Genomic DNA, 24,252 nt, shown 5'->3' with positions numbered 1-24,252 from the left:
GCGGCGGCCGCGTCCTCCTTGGGCCGGCGGGGCCTCCGCGCTCCCGGCACGCGTGGACTCAGCGCCGCGCGCTCAGGCCTGGAGACGCGGAGGGAGCTCCCGGGTAGAAGGCTGCACGGAGGTGAGCTGGAGACCCCTTGGGGCCGGGGCGGGCCGCGACCCTAGGTGGACAGGATGGGGCCGGGAGCAACCTTCCCTCTCGGGTGAGGCGACCGAGGACCTCCGGGGTCGCTGGAGGTCTCCATCCCCGAATTGCGCTCTAAGGAGGCGCCCCGTGCGGGATGCTGGGGTGGGCCGAGTTACTGACCCCCTGGACCACCCTCCGTTGACTGCTTTGGTGCGGGTCGGAGACTTCGTGTTTGTGAGGGGGGTAGAAAGAGGGGGAGAAGGCCCCCGCTTGGGTCCATGCAGCGAAGGCGGGGAAGCCGCGGCCCCCTAGAGCGCAGCTCAGTGGGAGCAGGGGCTGGAGACGCCAGGCTCTGCTGGGTGCCCAGCCCCGCTTTCACAGGCGCGACGCCAGGCAGGAGTTGCAGGTAGAGGCATCAATTGCTGCACGTCCAGATGCTGTTCGGTTTTGTTCCCCAAGTCTGGTCAGGCCAGGAAAGGGCAGGGCAGAGACTGGAAAGCCGACCAGCCAGGTTCTGGGTAGCTGAGAGGCCGTGCTGTCATAAAGGATTATTTGTGTGCAACACCCGAAAGTCTGGAGTTTGTGGCTAGGAGGAATTGGGGTATTGCACTGGTCAGTTTTCACTGCCAGACGGACAATGTTTCCAACAGACTTAAAATTAGGCAACTCGGCTTAGTTCAGGCTTGCTGGTCACCAGCCACGTAGCTCTTCATCTCTTTATGTGACTGGATTAGAGACACAAAGGGAGAAACGACTTTCCCCCCAGTATAATTGGAACATAGTCCATTTGAGCTCCGAATTAGGATTTAATGATGGGAAGACGGATCTTTCCATCTTTGCTCTTGAGTAAAGAATAGATTCCTAAAGAAGCACCTGAGGGACCATTCTCTCTTTCCCTGACATGAAAATAAGAGGACTTACAAAAACGAACAAAGAAAGAATTCTTCCATGTCCCAGGCAGCTTGCAGTTAGATGCAGATCTTTTTTAAAGGCTTGAGGCTGTTGTAGTACTGCGAGCAGGTGGGAGAGAGCCAGAAGTACAGAGGAGACAGGTGAAGCCAAGACCTTGGAGACAGCTGGGAGAGCCTGCTTTTTCCTCTTGCAGGTCTGGAATAAACGTGAGTGAGCATATACAGAGCTCAGTCCTTCCAGCTGCGCAACATGAAATTGCTTTTAATTGTATTTAGCGTGAGTTTTTGGAATAAAGACAGTTGTATGCTTATTTTGCTAGCTCATCTTGTCAAGCCTGTAATCTAATTCCATGACTTTGGCATCTTTCCACTTATTCATCCATCGTATGACACCTGTCTGAAATCATCTATCAGGTGTAAGGCTTCAAGGAATATAAAACCAGAGAAGTCCCTGCATTGAGGTAACTGATAATCTTATGTAGGAATCCTGTACCCAGCAGCAAGCATGAAAAACAGGCAGAATCGGGTTGGATTATTATTGCTACAGAAATATCATACTAAATTACATGGAAGACTTTTAAACACATTGCTCTTTCAGCGTATTTAGAATACTTGTTTACCAGGAAACTCAAACGTCCTGCTTCAGTAAGAGACTCGTCTTGCAAAATACACTTGTGTGACCAGAGTGATTAATGGTTTTCCCAAATAGAAAGTTGACCCTCCACTGACGAGTGATGCTTATTATTATGTTTAATTATCCTGTGCAGTGACAAGAGGAACCAGATCCTTGGGCAGGGCAGATATGGCAAGGAAATGTGACCCCATGAGGGAAGGGAAGGTGGGAGAGGCGAGATTTCTGGTTACTTGAGCTTCTGCTGGTCAGCATCATTGCTGCCTCTTTTCTTGCTCATACAGAAATTTTAGGGATTCGTGACTGGAGTGAGAAGATGTACACAGAGATTTAGAAATGTTTCCTTAACTAGGAACTTGTGTGAGAGTCACCCAGGGATGCCCAGGGCACGCCCTGGGGGCATGAGGGCACGCCTTGGGGCTCCAGTGAGTTTGTACCACGCCACATTCAGCAGGGCTGTGGAGGTACACTGTCTGCACATTGTTCTTTTTTTTTGTTTTAATTTTTATTATTATTATTTTTTTTTTTTGGTGGAACCGGGGATTGAACTTAGACCCTTGCGCCAGGGAAGTGCTTATTCTACTGAGCCATTTCCCTGGCCCATGTTATTGTTCTTTTTTTTTTTGCTCAGAATGCCCTCAGGGCTGGTTGGGATTGAACTACAGCAGCCTGAGGCTGACAGCTTCCTGGAAGCAGCCACTTAAAGAACTGAGCTAGGGCCAGGCCCCCTACACTATTGTTCTTAATCTTGAGAATCTGTCCTACCTGCAGGTGGATTCCTCCCTGGGCAGAGCTGGGAACACATTTTTTCTTTCTGCTAACCAAGGATGACCCAGCATCCCAGGCAGTAAATTGAAAAGGCAGCAATAGAAAATACAAAGGAGATTTCTGATCTTAGATTAGAGAAACTCTTCCTCTTAAGGGTCAAACCTCTTAGTGACCTGAATTTAAAGAGCTCAGGGGTCTGCTTCTTTTCTCCTCTGAAGTCCTTGTAGGATGACCCTGTCTTGTGTGGAACTGAGTATTGGTGTGTAGTCACCTGTATTGTCGAGGTGTGTTTTAGAAGCTGGATCCTGGACAGGAGACACCCAGGGTGTGTGTGTGTGTGTGTGTGTGTGTGTGTGTGTGAGTGATGGAGGGACACTGGAATTTTATCTAAGGGCCATCTGTGGCACTCCTCCTGTGGCCCTTCTCTTCCCACTTTCTTCACCCTGCAGAGGGCACAGTGGCTTCTCATCCCTTCAGGATCCAGACCCAGCCTCGCATGGTTTGATCCCTTCCTCCATTCCACCTCTCTGTCCTGTCTCACCCTGTTAGCAGAAACTCCAAGAGCTTGGGGTACACCGATGAATGTCAATTCTGTATCTGTGTATTCAAAGTGGTTGGCGTAGATATATAGTTGCATTGTCTTAATGACTGAATGATTTGTTCTAATGGTGTTTGTAAATAGGATCACAAGTCCGCATCTTGTACAGCAATTAACCACTAAGAAGAATATATGCAGTGTATTATTTGTTGAAACTGTACTTCCGATTTGATTTGAAACTGTCTCATTGCTATATGTTTATCAATAAAACTGTAGGAAAAAAAAAAAAAAAAAAGAAACTCCAAGAGCAGATCTGGGTACATGGCCACAGGACTGCCTGGGCCAGTGGCAAAGGAATGGCCAGCTTGGGGGAAGCCTGTTTAGACTGAGTTAAATGGGCTCACTTTCCACAGGACTTGTCAGAACCTTTCCTAAGCCAGCATGCGTATGAAAAGGCGTGGTAGGTGGTACCCAGCCCTCCAGCGCCTACGTCGTAGGAAACGCTTTGTGCTTCTGGCTGACAACTCAAACAAGGGGGAAAGAACTGCTGGCAAGATCGTTAGACAGCTGAGCAAAATAAATTTACAGCATCTTTTTCAAAATGCAAGGGAGGGAGGGTTTGCATCAAAAGATGGCAATAATAGCAGAGCCCCTGATAGCGTCATAAACCTGCCAGTCTTTGCCATTTTCTTTTGTTTGAGGGAGAGAGGAGAAGTGAGGCCTCGCTGGGTTCAGGATGTTGTTGCTCCCTGACCCTACTTTCCCGGTAATTAATCACTAGCTCTGCCTCGGGGGATTTTCCAGAGCCAACCCTCTGGCATCATATTGTGGCGTCTTGACATCCCCTTTAATGACTGTAAGTGGGAGACTCCAGCAGATGCATGTGTCCCCTGGGTGTGGGGGCAACACACCGAGACTAGAGGGGACCCTGTAGGCTGGGGTAGGGGTACCCCCTCTGCTGCTGCAAAAGGTAGTTGTCATGGCTGCTTCAACAAGGAGAGTTAATTACAGAAAATGTCAGGCTTTTAAAGGGTCATTTGTCACCTGGTTTGGGGAAGAACAGCAACCTTTAGCAGAGTCCCGGAGAAAGGCCTGGGCCTGTTCCTGGTGGAGGGATACAGTGAGCCTTTACTGTGTCACCCGGCAGGCCTCATGAAGAACTTGGCTTTCAAGGACACAGGCAGAGTAGTGGTGGCTTGGAGGAGCTGGGACCAGTGGCTTTGGAATGCTTTTCTTTTTGTTTAGAAAATGGGACAAATGATCTGGGAGAGTTTTTATTTTTCCTCCAAAGCTGGACAAACTCTAATTCTGTAGTGTAGTTAGTTACTCAAGGATGACAGGGCTGGGGAGAGATTGAAATGGGGACAGCGCTGGAAGGGCTTAGATTCTCATTAAACCTCTTTAAGCTGTTTATTCAGAACACATGTGGCTCAAGGTGGCTGTGGCCACCCGTGGGCTGGATGTGCTTTTGCTGCCAGTTCTTCTGAAAGGCAGGGAGGTGGAGGTGGGCGAGTGGCTATTATGCTGTGCCTGGCACCTGCATTTTAGCCAGCACCCCAGCGGGTTTGGGGGCAGTGGAAACTGATAAGGCCAGAGAGCGGGGTGGCCACTCCCAGGCAAGGGCTCAGGGAGTTTGTGTAGTTTTTAAGCTTGCCTAAGGGCCCCTGGGATGTGTGGTGGCTGTGGTGTCCTGGAGCCTGGGCATCCATGGGTGACTCTCACACAGCCCAGGCAAAGAACTCAGGCACCACTAAGGAGATGTGGAGGTTCAGTGCATGTGCAAAGTCAGAGCCCAGCATGCCACACGGGGTGAGCAGGGCATGACATCCTTCCCAAGCTGTCCAAAGTCCAGGATCCACTGATCTTGCTGGCTCAGTCCCTGGGTCACAGAGGAACAGGTGATGATGCAGGGTGTGGTGGCCTTCCCAGCTGTGCCTGAGCCTGCTTAAAATTATGCCATCCTCCTGCAGGGGTGTGAAAGAGCCAGGCTGGTCTTGAACTCACAGCCATCCTCCTGCTTCAGTCTCCTACATGTTGGGATTGCAGTTGTGCACTTCCATGCCTGGCTTGCTCTTTGCATCTTTGACTGCTACCAGAGACAGCAGTAAATTATAAGGAAGACCCCACACACGCTTCCTGTAAAGCCCTGTGCAGGGGCTTCCACCGTGGGCACAGGGAAGATGCATTCCAGAGCCACTCTCCAGGGCCTGGTTGTCTGACATGCATGGAAGCGCCAGCCCCACCAGCCTTCCTCGCTTTACAGGGGCCCTGTATCCTGGACTAATCCCTGCCCTCCTCTCAGGCCACGCCTCCTTGTGCTTTCTGCTCATTGTACCGTGTCCCTCTCTGACCAGCCACCACGTACCACGTCTCAGGTGGACTCTCGGAGTCTGTGGGTCTCCCTGCTAGCCTCCAGGCCCTGAGGACGAGACTGTGTGCGGTGTCTGCTGTGCTGACACCTGGCCTCTGGGGTGCATGAGTGGATGCTTCTTTTAGTGGTAAGCTTTTAGGTCGTCCTGCCTTCCACACGTGAGCTCCTGCACCCCTGCTGCTGTCTGAGAGGAGCATGGGGCCAGCTTGCCTTCCACTGCCTGCTCTACCCTGCCTTTATCTGCCCAGGAAAAACTGCCAACCATTTCTGCCAGATGTATGTGTCTGGGGCTGGGGAGATAGCTCAGTGGCACAAGCACCTGCCTGGCAAGTGCAGGTTGCTGAGTTTGATCCCTTGTACCAAAAAACAAACAAAACCACCAACAACAAATGTATATATCTAATGCAATGACACCCCAGCCTTTGTGAGATCCCCCACCTACTTAGGGCACTCAATGTCCTTTGAAAAATTCAAGCAAGGCCAGCGAAACCAATAGAGCGGAGTGCATGTAGCCAGGTAATTATTAGTCTGTGCACTTTATGCTTTAAATCTGTCATCTGTTGTAGAAACCATGAACGAGTGCAGCGCAGGTGTTTCGGTTTCATCTGGAGTACACACAGGCTCTGTCAGTTCGCCTCGTTGTTCCCTGGCTAGGAGTCTTTCCCATCCTTTCCCACGCTGTATAAAGTGGCACAGAAACTGTGGCTGGGGGCTGTGAAGTAGCAGAAAGAAGAGTTCTGGGGTACGAGGATATAGTTTGCATTTTTTAAATGTACTTCTTTTGTATCAGGCTCACAGCGTGGTGTCGTAGTACATCGTCCCTGGCTTGAACGCCCATGGAGCGTGCCTGACTGTCCCCTTGGGCTGCTTGGACCTCTGGTGGCACAAATGGAACCAGTCACTTTTATTAGTTGGTTTTGCTGATAAAATGAATGCAAAGTGGCCTGATAGGACAGCCGCGCATGGGTCACCGGTTGGTGGTGCAAGCTGCCCAGCAGCAGGACAGGAATTTCGGTCCCATCATGAATGTGTTAGTCAGTGTCATGAAAAGTGGAGAAACACTGTTGTCCATCAGCAGAGACTGTTGAGCCAAGCAAAGTGGGCCAGTTCAAGAGTCTTCACTGTTTTATTTTTATTTTCATCAGCACACTTTGGCAGTAGGTCGTGCTCACGCTCACTGTGCACAGCTGGTGCGTGTGGTAACACTCTTGACTTCTTGGATGTCCCTGCCCCCTGCCCGCCTCCCTTTCTTGGGGCACAGCACACTGCTGTGGTCATGTGTAGTGACCACACTGGGAAGGCTGTAGGTGAAACAGGAAGTCGCAAAGGTGCGAAGTCGCAAGCGACTCGACACTGAAGGCCTGCAAGAGCCGTGTCCTGCCCCTCTGGCCTCAGCGTCCTGTCTGCTCCCCCTGGAGGGTGGAGCTTTGGCGTCGCAGATGGGAGTGGTGGTGCTGGGATTGGAACCAGTGCTGGCCCTCCCAACGTGGTGCTTTGCAGTGTCTAGGAGGGATGGGGGCAGAGGCGTGGGGGCAGAGCCGGGACACCGGGGGAGGGGGAGTTCGGGCCCTTTGCTGAGGATGTTGCTTATGAGCCAGGTAAACTACAGGTACTAAGTTAAATTTCAACTTCAGAAAATAACAAATAGCTGTTTTAGTATATCTCATGCAGTATTTGGGCCATACACTGAATAATTGTTTACCTGAAATTTAGACATAACTAGGTGTCCCATATTTTTCCTTATTTACTCTGGCATTTCTACGTGGGGACCCCAGGGAACACTGGGCCTAATGAGTGAGCCCCAGAGGGTGGCCCTGAAGTTACCCCACAATGGCAAAGACAGCTTGGCAGGTGTGAGTGCCCCATCACAGGAAGTGTTCAGACGAGGCTGGAGAACCACTTTGTAGGTGCTCTGGGGTGAGTACAAGTTTCAGACAATGGGTTCCAGTGAGATTCTAGAAGAAGGAGAGTTGTTGCTCTGGTCCTCACTGAGTTAAGAAACTGTCTTTAGGGTCATCTGCCATCAGCACCACAGGGAGGACAGCTATCCTGCCCAGGTGGGCTGGCCAACCTCAGTCACCCAGGATGGCCAGCTCAGCCCAGGGGTGTCTTTAGCCACATGGCCTGACTTGAGAAGCACCGTGTCAGCAGACGTACACTTTTGACTCTTGCCAGGATTCAATGGTGACTCTGCTTCCTTCCCTGTCCCCTGCAGCTGCTGTGGAGAGCGATTTCTGCGATGGGCTGAGGACCGACTGGCGTGCCCACATCATTCCTGGGCAGGAAGAACATGAGAAGCTCCCAAACCACAGCTCTGCCCAGGCCCACATAGGCAAATGAACAGTGGTGAGAAGCGCAGGAGTTTCCTTCCCTACTTTTTATTCTTTGTACTGGGAATTGAATCCAGGTCCTTGACATTGAGCTACCGTCTTAGCTCTGTTTTTTTCCCTTTAGGACAGGGTCTCAGTAAGTCTCTATGTTGCCAGGGAGGGGCTTGACCTTGCAATCCTCTTGTCTAAGCATCCAGAATTGCCAGGTCACAGATGGGTGTCACCACGCCTGACTGCTTCTTTTAGATTCTGTGGGAATACCAGGCAGCCAGTGGGGGGGTCTTTTTTTTTTTTTTTTTTTTTTTTTTGCAGAACCAGGGATTGAACTCAGGCCCTTGTGCTTGCCAGGCAAGCGCTTATTCTACTGAGCCATCTCCCCGGGCCCCAGTGAGGGTCTTAATCAGCATTTCCTCAATGGGAATTCTGCCCTCTGTGACTTACCTCCAGTGAAGATCTAGTCTTTAGCTGGTCTTCCCCAGCTGTCCACTTGCCTCTGGGGCCATTTAGTGGCTCTGGCCTGGGCCAGAGGAGAACCAAGAGGCAAATGTTTGAGAAAAAACATCCCATCCTATGTTCCAGAAACAAACAGGCATGGCCTTCTCTCATGATCCCCCCTCCAGTGAGATGCTTCAACTTTCATCTAGTGCTGAATGAATCCTGCAGTATTATTAATGAAATACGAAATTAAACACCAAGCCAAAATACCCACTGGGGCAAAGGAAAGACAATGCAAGCAAGCATTTGTGTTGATTCTGCTGATTGAATTCCTCTGTTCTGTTACCTTTTGCTAAAGTGATTTGCTTGTCAGCAGCAGCAGAGGTGTCTTGCTTGTGTTTTCCAGGAAGAGTTGTTGGATGGCCGACGTGTGACAACATGCACCACCAGTGGCTTCTGTTGGCCGCATGCTTTTGGGTGATTTTCATGTTTATGGTGGCGAGCAAGTTCATCACGCTGACCTTTAAAGATCCAGATGGTAGGTGTGCTTCCTGTGGCAAGGGACTCTGGGTAATGGAGTCCTGACTGCAGTGCTGCTCCCAGGCACAAGTGACAGTGGTCCCAGACCCAAAGGAGGTGCATGCCTTACAGAGGTACCAGAAGGTCATGAATACCTTGCAGCTGGGTGTAGTGTAGCTCCTGGTTTGGAAATTTGCTCTGCCTCTAGTTGAGAGACATGGCCATGGTCACTCAGCATGCCTGTACACCAGATGGCGTCCCACCTTGGTGGCACATCTTTGAAGTTCACCTTCAGTCAGTGCTATGGAGGGAGGTTCATTTACATATGTGTTGTCTGGTTCCCTTAGATGATTGTCGGCTACTTTACTGTCTGGGCATTGAGGTGCAGAGTATAAAGAGCAGCAGGCGGGGTCTTCATGAGCTGCTTCTACCTCACGCTGCTGTCCCTTGCTTATCTCGGTTGTGATACCCTTTCTATGACATCAGCAGCCTCTGCTCTGATGGCTTCCTGGGGGCCTGACACAGACAGGCTGGGTGTGGGCCAGGTAGGGGATGGTGCCAGCCCTATTTCCGGGGCCAGGTGGATAGGGTGAGCATCATGGGGACATGGAGGGACATTTGCAGGTGGAGACTAGCTGGGTGCTTCAGCCTGGGAGGCAGATCCTGGGGCCACATGGGGTGTCTCTGCCCTGTGTGGTGCTTTTTAAAAGTAATTTTATTCGTATGGGTCCATAGTCATGTATGATTGCATAGCCATGTTGCACGATGGTCATGTGCAGCGGGGCGCTGGCGCGCGAACGGAGCACATCTGGAGTCTTTGTCTTCTGCTCTCCAGCTTTCCCTCCAGCTCTCGCGCCCCTTGCCATTTTCAAGTCCCTCTTCCTATTTCCTATTCTATTTTATTCTTCATTTATGCTTTGGACTTTTCACGTAAGAGAAACTACGCAATATTGAAGCTTGTGTATCTGACGTATTTCACTTAATGTGCTCCCAGTGTGCGTCCTGCCACTGACTCAGGCCTGCCATTGGAGGCGTAGTAGTACTCCGTGGTGTGTAAGTACCATTTTCTAATCCATTCATCTGCCCGTGGACCTAACGGCTGCTTATAAGGTTTCACTATTATGAGTTCTGCCGCCGGAAGCCTGAGCATCCAGGGGTCGCTGTACTGTGTCTTTCTGCAAGGGAGTGCTGCTGTCCTCCTGCTGACCCTGCCTAGTAAGTGTGACTAGATGTCCTATGCCATGTGTCCCCACCGTGCCACTGCACTGGCTGTGTGACCTGCGAGCTGCAGACTCCTGCTACATACTCGCGATGGCTCGCTATTGGGCACGCGGCTCTGGTGGCCTGCCAGGCCGTCACTGCGAGTCTTTCTGTTGTCTTCCAGGAGGCCTTGGGGGGAAACCTTGTGATTTGCAACCCCCAGAAGCAGAATTGCACCTGCTGTCTGGGGCAGCCAGGGCGCTGAGCTCACGGTGGAGACCAGGGGCTCCATGGAAAGAGCCAGGGTGGGGTCTTGGGGAGTGGTGGTGGGATTTTTGCTGTGACCTCAGCATAGTTACATGCCACCTGGAGTGACCACCCTTGTTAAGACAGCGGTCCTCACTGTGGGGGCTCTTTGGTGTCTCCTGTGGGGGCATGGCAGGCCCTCTGCTGCTGGGGACCAAGTGCACTGGAATCTGCAGGAGAGGGCCAGGTGATGCGAACAGCTAGAACACAGCCAGGACTTCAGGAGACAAGGTGGTGCTGAGAATCGCAGCACACATTCATCGTGACTCCCCAAATGTCACCTTCTGGGAGGGAAGTCACCATCCTCCTAAGACTACATCATTTGCAGTTTATTTCATTTGAAAAATAGGGGTGTATGGAATACATTTTAGCAAGACTTCTATCTGCAGAAGTTAAGTGAGGCAGACATGGTGACATTCACCTGTAGTCCAGGCTGCTCAGGAGGCAGAGGCTGGAGGGTCGCTTGAACCCTTGAGTTCAAGACCAGCCTGGGTAGCAAACTTTGTTGCCCATTGCAAGACCCTGCCTCAGAAAAAAATAAAAATAGTTGAATAAGGTGTGTGCTCTTGGTCTTTACTATTTTCCAGCAGGAATGGTTTTAAATGGGCCTGATGAATTAGGTAGGTTCTGCCAAGCGTTCTGCTGCATGTTTTCAGACAGGTGCAGGTGCCTGAGGAGGCTTTGGAAAAGTGAGGGAGAGCTTAGGCAGCACCACGGCTAAAGCAGCGCCGCAGGCCAAAGGGCTGTGCGGTTTCAGTCTGGAGGGAAGGTCTGCAAGCTTTCTAGGCTCCTCCTACCTGCATTTCCACCAGTCGGCCTCAGCGCTAGGAGGCCCTTCCTGCACCCTCTGACATGTGGAGTGGCTGTGTGGCCTGGGTGGCATTGGGGCTGGTGCATAGCTGACCCTGTCCCCTTTTTTCCAGAGTGGGGTCAGGCGGGGATGCCGTGGCCCTGCAGTGTGTGGGGAGCTCAGAATGAGCGAGGCCCTTTGCCCTTGGGTTGCTGAAGCCGCTGTGTGGTCGCCACACAGTGGTGTATCTGGCCTGTCCCATGGGATCTTACTCGCCATCCCAAGTAGCTGGTAGTGTCACAGAGCATGATGTCCCTTGGCTTATTGGATGCAGAGAGCCAGCTCATATGACATCTGGCAGGTCTGGGTGACAAGTCCAGAATGAAGCAGCCAAAGGCTGTTGTCACACAGTCTGTGCCCACCCAGGGACTGTCAGCGAGGGCCTTGCTTTAAGGTGGCATGGTTTTGGTTTTTGGTTTTTGAGACGGGGTCTCACTGTGTAGTTCAGCTAGTGTTGAACTCACTATGAAGCCCGGGCTACCTCGGATCTCATGGTACTGCCCTGCCTCAGCCTTCTGAGGGCTGGGAATACAGTCATGACCCACCACGCCAAGCAAGAGCTGTGGACTGGAGGGTACATTTCCAAGGTCTCACCGGGCCCCTCTCTCTGAGGATACGGTTCAGCCCACCAGCTGATCACAAAACAAGCTTTTGGCCATGTGGCCACAAGGGCTTGGAGTTTATTTTACACATAGCCACAGTATTTTTGGTTCTGAACCAAATCCTTGTCTTAGTTACTTTTCTTGTTGCTGAGACAAAATACCTGACACCCAAGGTTAAAAGAGTAAAGGTCTATTTAGCTCAGTTCATAGAGGTTTCAGTCCATATGGGTTGGCTCCAGGGCAGGGTGGCTTGGCAGAGTAGCACCTCAGAGAACAGTCGTGGCACCCGCAAGGTAACAAAAGCAACCGGGTAGGGAGACAAGATTCTCTGTCCCTTGTGCTGCATTTGGGTTACCCACCCTAGGGCCGTGTAATACACCCTTAATCCTATGCTAAACCAATAGGTGGACTGATTTGTTAATCACACACCCTGGATCCCAACAGTACACACTCTAAATACAGTTTACTGCATGAAAAATCCCTGTTTACTGCAGAAGGCTTTGGGGGACACCTAGACACAACTCATAACAAGGCCTTTTGAAATCACATTAGAGGGAACTAAGTATATGCGGCACAGTGGTCGCCTCCATGGTGAAGTTCCCTTTCCTGTGACCAGGGACCAGAACCATGGAGCTGAGGGGACCTGGGTGGCCAGTGGATCTGGGGCTGCTCCTTTGCCTATGTGTGGTGGGACACAGATCCCTGGTCCAGAACCCCTGTTGGATGCCTGTGGGTGTGCATGTTTTCTTTACCCCCTCTGTTCTTTACGGAAGGGGACATTTGTCCTGCTGTTGACAGGAGCACTTTGCGTTTTGCCCTGTGTTGATGTCCCTTTCAGCTCAGCGGAGGAGCCAGGGAATATCGGTGCAGTGATTTAATCCTCAGCACAGCTCAGCATCATGTTAACCTGGGAGCAGCTAGACTTTTATTAAGGGAAAATAAATTCTGCCTGGTGATGGGCGTTTGGTGGCACGCTGTCAGCACTCAACACCAAGAGTGACATCTTACGGGTCTGATGCTTGTGTGTGTGCAGCCCCTGGCTGCTGCTCTCCTGTCCGACACCCTCTTCCCATATTCTGTCCATTCTCACTCAGCCCCTTGCCTTTCTTGTGGTCTCTGGAGGACACTGTGTACCCTGAGTGTCCTACAGAGAACACAAGTGTACCCTGAGTGTCCCCTTGCCCCCCCATATGTGCGTGGGACAGGGCTTCAAGACCCCGTGACCAATTCCAGTGTTGTCGGTGAGACAAGGGTTGCTTTAGAAAAACAGCAGTGCCAATTTTCATTGGCAGATTTAGACATTTTGTTAAAAACCAGAAACAGTGATAAAAAAGGGACATTGTGAAGATACTGCATACCCCTTAAAGGGCAGAATCCTGCACCCCATAGTTGCAGACTCACTCTGCAGGAGGAAGACCAAGGACTTCTGTCTTCACAGTGGTGATAGTGGCATTTGTCAAAAGCAGAAAATCAGTGGCAAAGAAAGCGAGACATAATAGCCTGTGCAGTGGGCTTTATCTGAATCCAGCCTAGTCAGGTTGGACAAACTGGTCAGCAAATGGGAAGACACTTCACATTATGAAAATGTTCACTTTGGGGGCAGTCAGTCCTCAGGGCGCTGGTAGGTCTCCTCCACCCCCATTGCACAGGAAGAAAGGCAGTGGGTGGAGGATGCCGTGTACCAGGCAGGGGGCGGCGGCCTAACAGCCAGACTGGGCTGGCGCGGCTGTCCCCAGGCCTAGCGTGGGTGTTAATGACCAAAGGAGAGCAGGTTTTGCTTTTTAAAATGGAACGTGTTTTTGTGTAATGGGTTTTTATACTAATTTGACACCTACTTTTTCTTTCTAAATATGAGAGGTCGCAAAATTTTGGAAGTGAACCGAGTCTTAGTTTACAGAGAGTTAGAGATGACCTTCACATTCTGCCCCCAGGGTATCTGCAAAATCAGGATTGTTAGAAATTATTGTTCTGGGTGAGCACTTAGGATTCCTCTGGCCTGATTTAAAACCCCATGACTTTTTAATGTGAAAGCACTGATTCAACTCCTGATGGATTTTCTGTAAATTAAACTTTTTAGGAGAAAGTCGTTGTGGAGTGCAGTGCAAGCCATTGAGAGAAATGACACGAGAGGTCCTGTGTTCCCTTTACCCAGCTTCCCGCATGGTGGGAAAATCACAGCATAGTCTGGGAGGCAGGGGATCTGCATGGATACAGTCAAGAGGCAGGACTTTTCTACCCCTTGGTGACCATCCTGCGGCCCCCACAGCCACGCCCACGTCCCCTCTCTTTCTCAGACCCCTTACTGTCACTGTTTTCCTCTCTATAGTCTTAGCATTTCCAGTATGTGTTTTGGGATTGGCTTCTCTCAGTCACCGTGATTCCATGGAGTCACCTAACCTGTTCGTGTCAGTAGATCTTTCAACCTTATCCCCGCACTGTGTTCCCTGGCTGTTAACCATCTGTGTGTTGAAGGACACGGGGGCTGTTTCCAATTCAGGGCCGTTACAGATATAGCTGCTATAATCATTTGTGTACAGGTCTTTGTGCAAATATAAATTTTAATTTCTCTGGATTGAATCCCAGTGAGTGCAGGTGCTGGGTCACGTGGGCGCTGCCTGCTGGGTTTCTTCCCCGAGCTGCTGTTTTTCCAGAGCCGCTGTGCCCGTTTCATTCCTGCAGGGGTTTGGTAGGGCTCAGGTCTCTCCACGTTCTCGCCACCATGCAGCATTGTCACTATCTGTGATCAGAGCAATTCTGCTAGGTGTGTGGTGAAGTCCCTTTGTGGTTGCGTGTGCCTCATGGTGGCTAATGACCTTGGACGACTGTCCTGCATTTGTTCTCCTTCTCTCCTTTTCCAGGAAACATCTGCGCATGCCTTGTCTAGTTTTTGATTGGCTTATTTTTTCAACTGTTGAGTCTTGACTTTTTATACTCTAAATGTAAGTCTTCTGTCGGATACATAGCTTGTGCATGCTTTCTTCTTGGCACTTTTCTTTTTGTCCTGCTCAGTTAGAATTTCTCAGTGCACAAGTTTGTGCCTTTAATGCTCCGTTTCTCCAGATTGCCTCCCGTGCTGAGCATTTCATAGCTAAGTCTGTGCTTCATGTTTGAGTTCATCTTCGAGTCAAAGGCGAGGCTTAGACAGAACCTCAGTCCTCGGTTGTGGATATCCGATCATCGCCGCTGCTGCTGAGTTTTCTGGGAAGACCGTCCTCCAGTTGCCTTGCTTTGTCCCGTGTCACCCTGGCATCGCGCTCTCTCCCACCATCAGTCTGTTCCTCCTCAGGAGTCACCTCAACCCCTGTTTTCTAGGGTACAGCGCCAAACAGGAGTTTCTGTTCCTGACAACCGTGCCAGAGGCGGGGAGGTTGGCAGAGGAGAAACACTTCCCTGGGGAACTGAAGGTGGGTACATGCCTGGTCCCCACCGACATGGGTGCAGTTGTCCTCAGGGAGCCCTGCATGGTGTCCCCATCCTCCACCTGTGCTGTCGCCTGCTGTAGCTTCCGTTTGTCACTGTTGCCTACTCATAGGCTGAACCTCCTGAATCCAGGGTGCTCCGAATCCCAGGCTTTCTGAGCGCTGACTTGAGCCCGCTGGTGGGTGATTCCATAGCACCAAGCTTTGGATCGTATATAAAATTGTATAAAATATCTCACACAGCGACTTTTAGGTTGTGTATCCAGATACACATGAAGCAGAATTTCGTGCTTGGGCAAAGAGCTCTTTAGGTATGCACAGATATTCCAAAATCCACAAACACAGTGGTCCCAAGCATGTTGGATGAGGAGGACTCAGCTGTGGCTGCTTGTGCTACTTTTGCTTATTTATGTTCACCTTTTAGCTTCCATTTGGGGAGGCGGGCAGCCACATTTGTCTTCTAGTCCTTGTTCCTGGAGGCTCTGTAAAGGTTTCACTCATTTCCTGGCCAGCTGAGCAGGCGCCTCACCAGAGAAGGGGAGCTCACTGGGCGAGGTTAGGGGAAAACTGGGACTATGGAAAGGTGTCTCACCCAGAATCCTGGGACTCCGGAGAGCAGGGGCCTCTGAGCGGCATGGTTGGAGGAGCCCAGCCTGAAGGAAAGGCTGAGGCTTGAGTCGTAAGAGGTCACAGGCAGAGCCCAAGGCAGCCACCTTCCCCAGCGCTCGCTGCTGTGACCTCAAGCTCCTGAAGGTCATTCTCACCTGCTGACCCCTGTCCTGAGACCGGGAGGTGGAGGTCAGGACTGCCAGAAAAAGTGAGATGGGTCAGGCCAGCTCTAAAGACAAGGACTGGAATTAAAGCAAGCTGTCCATGGCTCACAGTGCAAGGTGGCATCTCGGAGCCCTGCAGGATAGAGAACATCCCTTAGCGGAGCAGGGCAAGGCTGGGCTGTGCCTTTACGGGTGTTGGTGTGCCAGAGGACCAAGCTGCAGAGCTCTTTGAGATGCCCAGGAATGATGCTTCTGCTGGAGGCATCCAGGGCAAGAGAGCCCCGAGGGCTTATGGAGATGGGGGATGACAGCACCGCAGAGAGCAGGAGGGGCTTCAGTAGGATAGGCCGAGGAAGCCGGTGTTCAGCGTACCACAGAGGTAGGGTGACAAGGTCCTTGAGAACATTGCAAAGAAACAGTCTGCATCCCAGTGGCCTGCGGGACCAGTCCTGGGTAGCTTTATGTGTTTGCTGGTGGGGGGGGGGGTACAGGAAAATGATGCTACTTGATGAGGAATTGAATGAGAAGTTTCTGCTTTGCATTGAATGTATGAGCTCAAGAAAGGTGACGTTTGCCAGGGATGGAGGCTTTATGTGAATTCCTAGGAGCTTGTTTGGAGGTGCCATCCCCGGTGCCCGCTCTGCATCTCAGATCAGTTTGGGTTTCAGGGAGTGTTCGGGGAAGACACTCAGGTAGCAGCAGAAGCATTTCAGAGATTCCTGGGCCACAGGTTGAGGGGGCTTGGGGGAGCAGCCTCAAGGCCTCGGTCCGCTCCCTGGAAGACCGACTGGCACCTGGGGTAGACACACCACTGCGCTATGAGCCGCAGAGGAATTCTAACTTGCCCTGCAGCTGTGTGCTCTGGCGTGTCCCCTTTCCATCCCTTCTGCTTTTCCCTGTAGCACCCCTACACAGATGATCACTGTCCCATGTGTGTCCCTAAGCTGCCACCAAGACTCAGCATGCAGCTGTGGGCTGAGTGCCAGCGCAGAGCCAGAGGAGCTGGGATGGAGCATCGGCCAAAGCCCCTAGAGCCTGGGGACATTCTTCCAGCTGCCACAGGGCTCTGTGTGTGCACTGTACTTTGGGAGGGATTTTTTTTTTTTTTTTTCCGTAGGCTCAGGTTGCCTTAAGGTCAGGTCTGGTAAGGCATGAGGATCTGGGGATTGAACCACAGTATCCTATGCCTGACTGTGTTTGCATAAGCAGGCACTTAAACAACTGAGCTAACCGGCAGGGGCCCTATTGAGCTTCCTCATCTTTTCTGGTTTTGAATTTGGGCTTCTCTCTAAAAGGAAGTCACACTGCCCTGGCCGTGGTGCTGATCCCTGTCTGTCATTCAGTACGGCAGTGGAAGGGGTGCGGAGGGGCTCCGAGGCTTCCAGAAGTATCAGGAAGAGGTGGTTGTCACTCTGTAGAAACAGGAGGAGGGAAGAGAGTGTGCTGACAGGAGAGGCTCCTGTGTCCTCCTATCCATCCCTGGTCCCTTTCTGCTCCTTGTTGCCTGCAGCTGACGGGAAAGATGCTTGGGGACAGCCGGCCCGTCCAGCCCCTGGTCTACCTGGAGCGCCTGGAACTCATCCGGAACGTGTGCAGGGACGAGGCCCTGAAGAACCTCTCGCACACGGCCGTCTCTAAGTTTGTCCTGGACCGAATATTTGTGTGTGACAAACACAAGATTCTTTTCTGCCAAACTCCCAAAGTGGGCAACACGCAGTGGAAGAAGGTGCTGATTGTGCTCAATGGTGCGTGTGCTACGTGCCGCGGGCGGTAATCATGGGTTCTGTCTGGTAAAGTCTGTTTGGAAAGGAACTATGCTCTGACCCATAGCCGAAAGACGCCTGGTCCACAGTCAGCCTGGTGTCCTGGGGTTCCTGACCCCTCCCTGTCCACAGCTCCCGAAGCAGCTCTCAGAGTTGCTGGTCAGTGTTGGCCCCATGCCCTCTGCAGGTACTGTGGTACTGTGGGGAAAATACAGCAGCATGCAGGGCTTGGGGACAGAGGACAAGGAGCATAGAGACAGGCTCACAGGTGGGCACTCACGGTGGAAGCATCCTAAATCAAAGAGGAAGTAAACGCCCACTTACCAGGGTGGGCAGGAGCAGGCTCAGGCCACAGTGTGTGTGCCTGAAGAGAAACCACTTGTGTCAGATAGATGCCCCAGAGGGATTCTTCCGTGCCAGGACGGCACGGTGGGCAGGGGCTCGGGCGTGGCTGAATCCCTCCTGACACTCTGGCTCTCTGCGCCCATTTGTCCACAATGCCCACCCTAGGACTGATGCCCACCCTGGTGCCCTGCTGCAGCCTGGCCGCAGCTCAGAATGACAGAGCGTGGCTGCTGATGCTGCCCACTTCATGGGACACACCTGTCCCCACTGTTTCCTGTAGACTGTGTGCCCATAGGTACAGCTGGATTTTTCCCAACATCAAACACCTTTGCCTCTCGCTGGCCTGGGCTGACCAGCGGGCTCCTCCAGACCACTGCTAGCCCAGGGCTGGGGCTGCGAGGGCCCAGGCTGCCGGCAAGACAGGAGCAGCGGCATTGCTGTGGGTACTGCATCCAGCCCTGTCCCTCCAGTGTCTCCCAATGGTCAGAGGAGAGTAGGTGTTCCTAGTTTTAGGAATTCTATTCATAGGCCTTGAGCTTTCTTCCTATTTTTTGTATTTATTTTGTGGTACTGGGGGTTGAGCTCAGGATCTTCACACTGAAAAATATCTTCAGCCCTTTAATTTGGAAACAAGGACCTGCTAAGTGGCCTAGGCTGGGCTCAAACTTGGGGTCCTCCTGTGTCAGCATCCCAGAGTGCCGAGCCAGATGCCCTGCCAGAGCAAGGTGCTGTCGGTATTTTACCCTGCTCCCTCCGCTTCTCCCTCCCCAGCATCCTTCTCTTCCTCCGCTTGGTTGAGGGTTACCTGGTGTTTGTCTTCCCCTCTCCTCACTGCCAGCAGGAAGAGCTGGAACTCAGGGGGCAATGGTGGATGTTGGGGATGGACTTGTCACTGGTGCCCTGGGGAGCATGGGGACTGAGGTGGTAGCTTTGCTTAGAGGCTACTGGGACACCAAGGTGCCTCTGCTGTTTCCCTCCCAGGAGTCTTTCCGTCCATCGAGGAGATCCCAGAGAATGTGGTACACGACCATGAGAAGAACGGCCTCCCACGCCTCTCATCCTTCAGTGAGGCTGAGATCCGGAAGCGGTAAGAGCAGGATCTGCAGCAGGAGCCAGGGTGTGTGCAGAGCCTGAGAAGAGGGGCAGCGTGCCCTCGGCTTGGCTCCTGCTTGCTGCAGCCTGGGCCCTGCCTCGCTCTGAGGAACATGGATGGGGCTGCTGGCCTGGCTGTTGAGCAGCCCCAGGTCTGGGCCTGGCATCCTGAGGTGTGGACCTGAGCCCTCAGTGAGAATCTCAAGGTGCCTTTTCCAGCCTTACCATCATGTCTGCCAATACTTATCCTGTCAATAGGAATGAGTCTGGATATGCTGGTACAGGCCGATAATCCCAGCACTCGGGGGGCTAAGGTAGGAGGATCAATCTGTCTCAAAATGAGAAATAAAAATGGCTGGGGATCTAGCTCAGTACAAAGGCCTTGGAACCCTAGCACTGCAGAAAAAGAAGGGATCAGTCCTGGCTTACTCAGAGTTCTAGACTTAAAAAGTTCTCAAAGGTTTGAGTTATTCCAGTCATTAAGAAGACAGTGACCACACAGAGTCTTTCCAGGGAATCCAAGCAAGAGTATCATGGCTGAGAACAGTTTTCTGTGCTGCTGTTTTCTCACATCTGTGCCAAAGTCTGAGGAAGAGAGGTGTGGACCCAGCAGGGCTTGGCCTCCTCAGGCTTCCATGGGTAGGGAATGTTTCACTGTCCTTCTATCTCAGTTATTTTCTCATTGCTGGTACAAATACCCAACACTCACAAGTTAAAGGAGACAAGGTTTATTGTAGCTCTCAGTCTGTAGAGGTCTCAGTTCACAGTTGGACTGGCTGCGAGGTCCGGTGTCTTGGCAGAGGGACCTGGCGGGGAGGAAACAGTCCATGGCTGGTAGGCAGGAAGGAGCGGAGCCTTATTTCTTTCCAAGTCTACCTGCCTATTTGTTGGTGCCACCCGCCCCCAAGGGGGGTCTTGCCTCTTCATCAGATCCATCTTTCACACCCAGAACTATATTAAACCCATTGATGAACTGATCCAGGGTCACACCCTCGTGGTCCAGCATCCCATACCCGTGGCCAGTCACTCACCTGTGCGTGCTTGTGACTTTGGGGGCAACAGCATCTAGAATTAAGCCGTGACACACTATTGTGGCTTCTAAGAGCATTGAGCTAAGCACCTGTTCTGCTTTTACTTTTCCTCAGGTTGAAAACATACTTCAAGTTTTTCATCGTGAGAGATCCTTTCGAGAGGCTCATTTCTGCCTTTAAGGACAAGTTTGTGCACAACCCCAGGTTTGAACCTTGGTACAGGCATGAGATTGCCCCGGGTATCATCCGGAAGTACAGAAAGAACCGGACAGAGACCCGGGGGATCCAGTTTGAAGATTTTGTACGCTACCTGGGCGACCCAAACCACAGGTGGCTTGACCTTCAGTTTGGGGACCACATCATTCACTGGGTGACATATGTGGAATTGTGTGCACCCTGTGAGATCAAGTACAGTGTGATTGGACACCACGAGACGCTGGAGGAGGACGCCCCGTACATCCTTCGAGAGGCGGGCATCGACCACCTGGTGTCCTACCCAACCATCCCTCCTGGCATCACCACGTATAACAGAACCAAGGTCCAGAGCTACTTCCTGGGCATCAGCAAACGGGACATCCGGCGCCTGTATACACGCTTCGAGGGGGACTTCAAGCTCTTTGGGTATCAGAAACCGGATTTTTTGCTGAACTAGTATGTAGGATCTGTGAATGCAGGTGTCTCTGTTATCACAGGGGATAACAAGGTGGAGATCTGAGCGCAGGAAGGACTCTTCTCATCACATCCCTGCCTGAGGGGCTCCCTCAGTATTTGGTCCTGAGAGCAAGTGGGCGGTACCTGGCAGCTCCACCTGGCTCAGGTGTAAGATGCTGAGGGCTCCATCCACCTGCCCTGTATCGTCAGGACCCTAGTGACCTTTGCCATTTCCCAGAAGAGATGTGATACAGTGTCAGTTGTCTAAGTGGGAGTCACACCTGTGGCTGTCCTGGCTGGACCCAATGGCTACCTTTGTCACTAGTGGAGGGCAAGAACAGAGGGCACCAAACAAAGGAGAGGGAAAAACTGAGGCACAGCAGACACACCCGAGGCTCATGCAGGATCAAATGTGGGTGATGAAATGATAGCTCTGACTTCCCCTTGATACTGCAGTAATCACGGAAGCAGACCACATTCCCATGATGGTCAGTGCAGACCACAGAGTGGTCCCAGGGGTCCATTTGCTCAGTGCCACTTTGTGGGACACTTGTCCTCATTACTGAAGCTCTGTGCCGAGTGTCCCCTCACTGAGCATAGTTTTGGGATGTGAGGAGGGAGGAGATTCCTCCTAAGCAGGAAACACCAGGGCCTGAGAGGGAGCATGGCGCAGGCAGCTGCTGTGGATGGGTCGTTGTGCCCTGCCTTGCACGCTTCCTGCTGTGAGTTACCATTGAGTTGGGCAGCAGCAGGGCTTCCACACCTCCAGCATTCCCTCTTCTCGAACATCTGCCGTGTGATGGACCAGCTGGAGGAAACCAGACATTGGGGACAGCATGACAGCATCGTAGGGTTCGTCGGCCTCAGCCATCCTAACACCACTCCTTTTCATCTCCACAAGGTGGCAAAACCCAAACCCTTTTCTAATCATGCTATCATCCTGGGTAAAGTGGAAGGAGTTGGGTAACCACATTTACCAGCAATAAAGCCTCCCGTGAGGTGCCCTGCAGGCACAGAGGTAGCCCCGTATGGAGCAAGCCACTGTGGCTATGCCAGACCTTGCTGCTGCAGACTGTGTCCCCAAGAGCTGGTGGCACTCCTGTCTACTGTCCGTGAGCCCAGGCTGAGAGGAGGGAGCTGGGCTGCCTCACCCTTCTCAAGACGGCTTCCTGAATTTGTAAATGTGAAAGTGAACTAAAACTTAAAATATGTGCCAATCCAGACATGTGCTGCAGCTCCAGGGAGAGGGGCTCTGGATCATGTGTGACCCCACCCCCAGGCCTGGCGACAGGGACAGGACTGGACGGAAGTGAGACTCGACCCTTCCTCCTCAACTGTTATGCCAAGGATGTGACATCGAGTTATTTTTCTATAAAGTTTCAGTGAAGTCTCATTAAAGCTAATCTGGACCTGTGAGCTGACCGATTACCTCTTTCCAGTTTGAAAAGTCAGTGTGAGAAATGTATGTGAATTTAAGGCCTTAAAGTTAGTCCTAATTAAAATAGCTTTTTCTCTGGAAGCAAAAGGTTGGTATGTGGATTGGCTTTGTGTCTATTTTGTCCCTCCCCTGTGCCACATGGATCGTTTTCCTGAAATCTTTTAACAAATAGAGGTTGCTATCAGAATACATCGTGGACATTTTGATGTGTCCAGCGCAAGGCCACATTGGCCTCTGGCTCCTGGCCACACGACCTGGGCATTGCTTCCAGAACAGTGCAGCCTGTCACCCCTCTGCAGAGGTCTGGGATCTCTTGATCCTGCAACCTTGAGGCAGGCATCCTTCCGCCTCACTCCCCACAGTTCCTGGCACAAAGCTGGCCCCCCCTGCCCTCAAGCAGTTTCCTCACACCTTTGCCAATCTTAGCTCTTATGGCTCAGAAGGGATTGATGCTCCAATCCCTGTGGAGCGGCAGACCCACTGGGGTGGCTGAGTCATCCCACAGCTCAGAGGGCGGCCCTGCCTCTGGCTTGGTGCGACCTCGCTCCAGAAGGCCGCTCTCACGTTTCTGCCTAGCACTGGCTTTCCTTTTGCAACAGGCAGAAGCAGCCTCGCCAGTCTGGGCCAGCAGCGGTTGCAGCAGCTCTACTGACCTTTCTCGGGAGCTGGTAAATGCTTGCGGCCTTCTGTCTCTTTCCTGTCCCTGTCAGTGCTGGATGGCGATGTGCTGCCAGCGTGACCGCTTCCACCGGTTTCTGTCCACTTGGTGGAGTAGGACGATGCTTCACATGCTGGCCTCTTATCAAATGGCTGGCCAGCCACATCTGTGGTGTTGTCTCTGAATCTGCTTTCTCGTTTTGTCATATGAGCAGGCTGAGAATGATCCAAATCTTTAGTCTTGTTCTGTTTTGCTTAATAATTCAGCCTTGAAGTCATTTCTTCCTCCATTTTGCTATTCAGAACTTTTCAACTTGCCATGTGGTTTACTGTAAGTTGTAAAAAAAAGATCCTATATCAAAGATACATTTCTTACACCTAACCTACTGAGCGTGATAGCTTGGAGGTGCGGCACGCAGGAGTCTCGGTTGCTTCCCCTGTGATTGTGGGCTGGGAGCCATGGTTCGCTGTCTCTGCCCAGATCGCATATGGCCGAGTTGGAAAAAGATCAAATTTCAAAGCACAGTTTCTGCTACATACGTATTGCTTTCACAGGATCGTAAAATTTGAAACTCTTGAGTTGAATCCTTGTAAGCATCTGTGCCAGCAGTTGGAAGGAACTGGACGCATCTTCAACACGTGTCTGGAAATTTCAGCTAGAGATCCCATTGCTTCCCTCGCGAGTTCTCCTTTCCAAAAACACTAGGACACGAGCACAGTTCATCCCATTCTCTACCCGTTTAGGGCAGTGATTGATTTTCCTGTTTCCAAAAACATGCTCCTAAAGCCTCTGCAGAACGTCCTTTCCCCCGCACCTTCCTCACCTTCTGTTCAGGATGCTGCATTCTCCAAGGAGATGGACATGACCTGTTCTCTGCGCCTTCGTAGGCCATCCCTAGAATCATCTTTCATGCCCATATTTCTAGCTCGCACCTCAAAACTCCAGCCCCTATGCATAGCCCTGTGCCAAAGTTGCTTCTGTGATTTTAGATGTTTGTTTCAGCAACATCCCCTTGCTCAGTTCCAATGTCTTGGTCTGGTGGTCTTGAGCAATCGTAAGATGCCAGAGACTGCGTCTACACAAAAGAGATGTATTTCTGACAGGTTCAGTCTGGGAAGCCGAAGACCAAGGTGTCAGCAGGTTGAGTTCTTAGTGAAGTTCTGTGTTGGCTGGCAGAAAGCAGCCCTGCTGCGCTCCTGTGTGGCAGTGTGTGCTCTGGTCTCCCTTCTGAGAGATTCCAGCACCCATGGGAGGCCCAGCCTCGTGTCCTCCCCTTCCCCTAATTATCTCCTGAAGGCCCCACCTCCACGCCCACTGTACGGATTGGGAGTCGTGTACTTAGGGGGACACAAACATTTAGTCCATAACCCTGGTCCACAGGACAAGGACCCTCCATTTACCAATGTAGCTCCCAAGCCTAAGGACTGAAGGTGCTCCTACTGTTGAGCTGACTTGGGGCCCATGTACGGAGCATGGCATTTTCTACATGGACAC

At 51.7% G+C, this 24,252-nt stretch overlaps 1 protein-coding gene across 3 annotated transcripts; it reads left to right on the top strand.

The window, feature by feature from the left end:
- Positions 1-22,179, top strand: Chst10 (carbohydrate sulfotransferase 10). Of its 3 annotated transcripts, none has more exons than XM_004633196.2 (7): positions 1-121; positions 7,562-7,692; positions 8,518-8,649; positions 14,901-14,992; positions 17,291-17,525; positions 18,870-18,975; positions 20,126-22,179. In XM_004633196.2, the coding sequence occupies exons 2-7, from the start codon at positions 7,683-7,685 to the stop codon at positions 20,661-20,663; spliced, it is 1,113 nt and encodes a 370-aa protein (XP_004633253.2). In that variant the 5' UTR covers positions 1-121; positions 7,562-7,682; the 3' UTR covers positions 20,664-22,179. The 3 variants fall into 3 exon arrangements, with proteins under 3 accessions (XP_004633253.2, XP_023573322.1, XP_023573321.1); XM_023717554.1 differs by lacking the exon at positions 1-121 and adding an exon at positions 5,421-5,473; XM_023717553.1 differs by lacking the exon at positions 1-121 and adding an exon at positions 7,113-7,249.
- The last annotated feature ends 2,073 nt before the right edge of the window (positions 22,180-24,252 follow it).

The sequence above is a fragment of the Octodon degus genome, unplaced genomic scaffold (assembly GCF_000260255.1).
Source record: "Octodon degus isolate 3935 unplaced genomic scaffold, OctDeg1.0 scaffold00052, whole genome shotgun sequence".
NCBI classification, from domain to species: Eukaryota; Metazoa; Chordata; class Mammalia; order Rodentia; family Octodontidae; genus Octodon; species Octodon degus.
Note: the sequence above shows the minus strand (reverse complement) of the source record. Positions and strands in the feature narration are given on the sequence as shown.

Coding starts and splice junctions, on each gene's coding strand:
- Chst10 (XM_004633196.2), top strand. Junction 17,526..18,869: donor GGTGCTGATTGTGCTCAATG/GTGCGTGTGCTA, acceptor TTTCCCTCCCAG/GAGTCTTTCCGTCCATCGAG. Junction 18,976..20,125: donor GAGGCTGAGATCCGGAAGCG/GTAAGAGCAGGA, acceptor ACTTTTCCTCAG/GTTGAAAACATACTTCAAGT.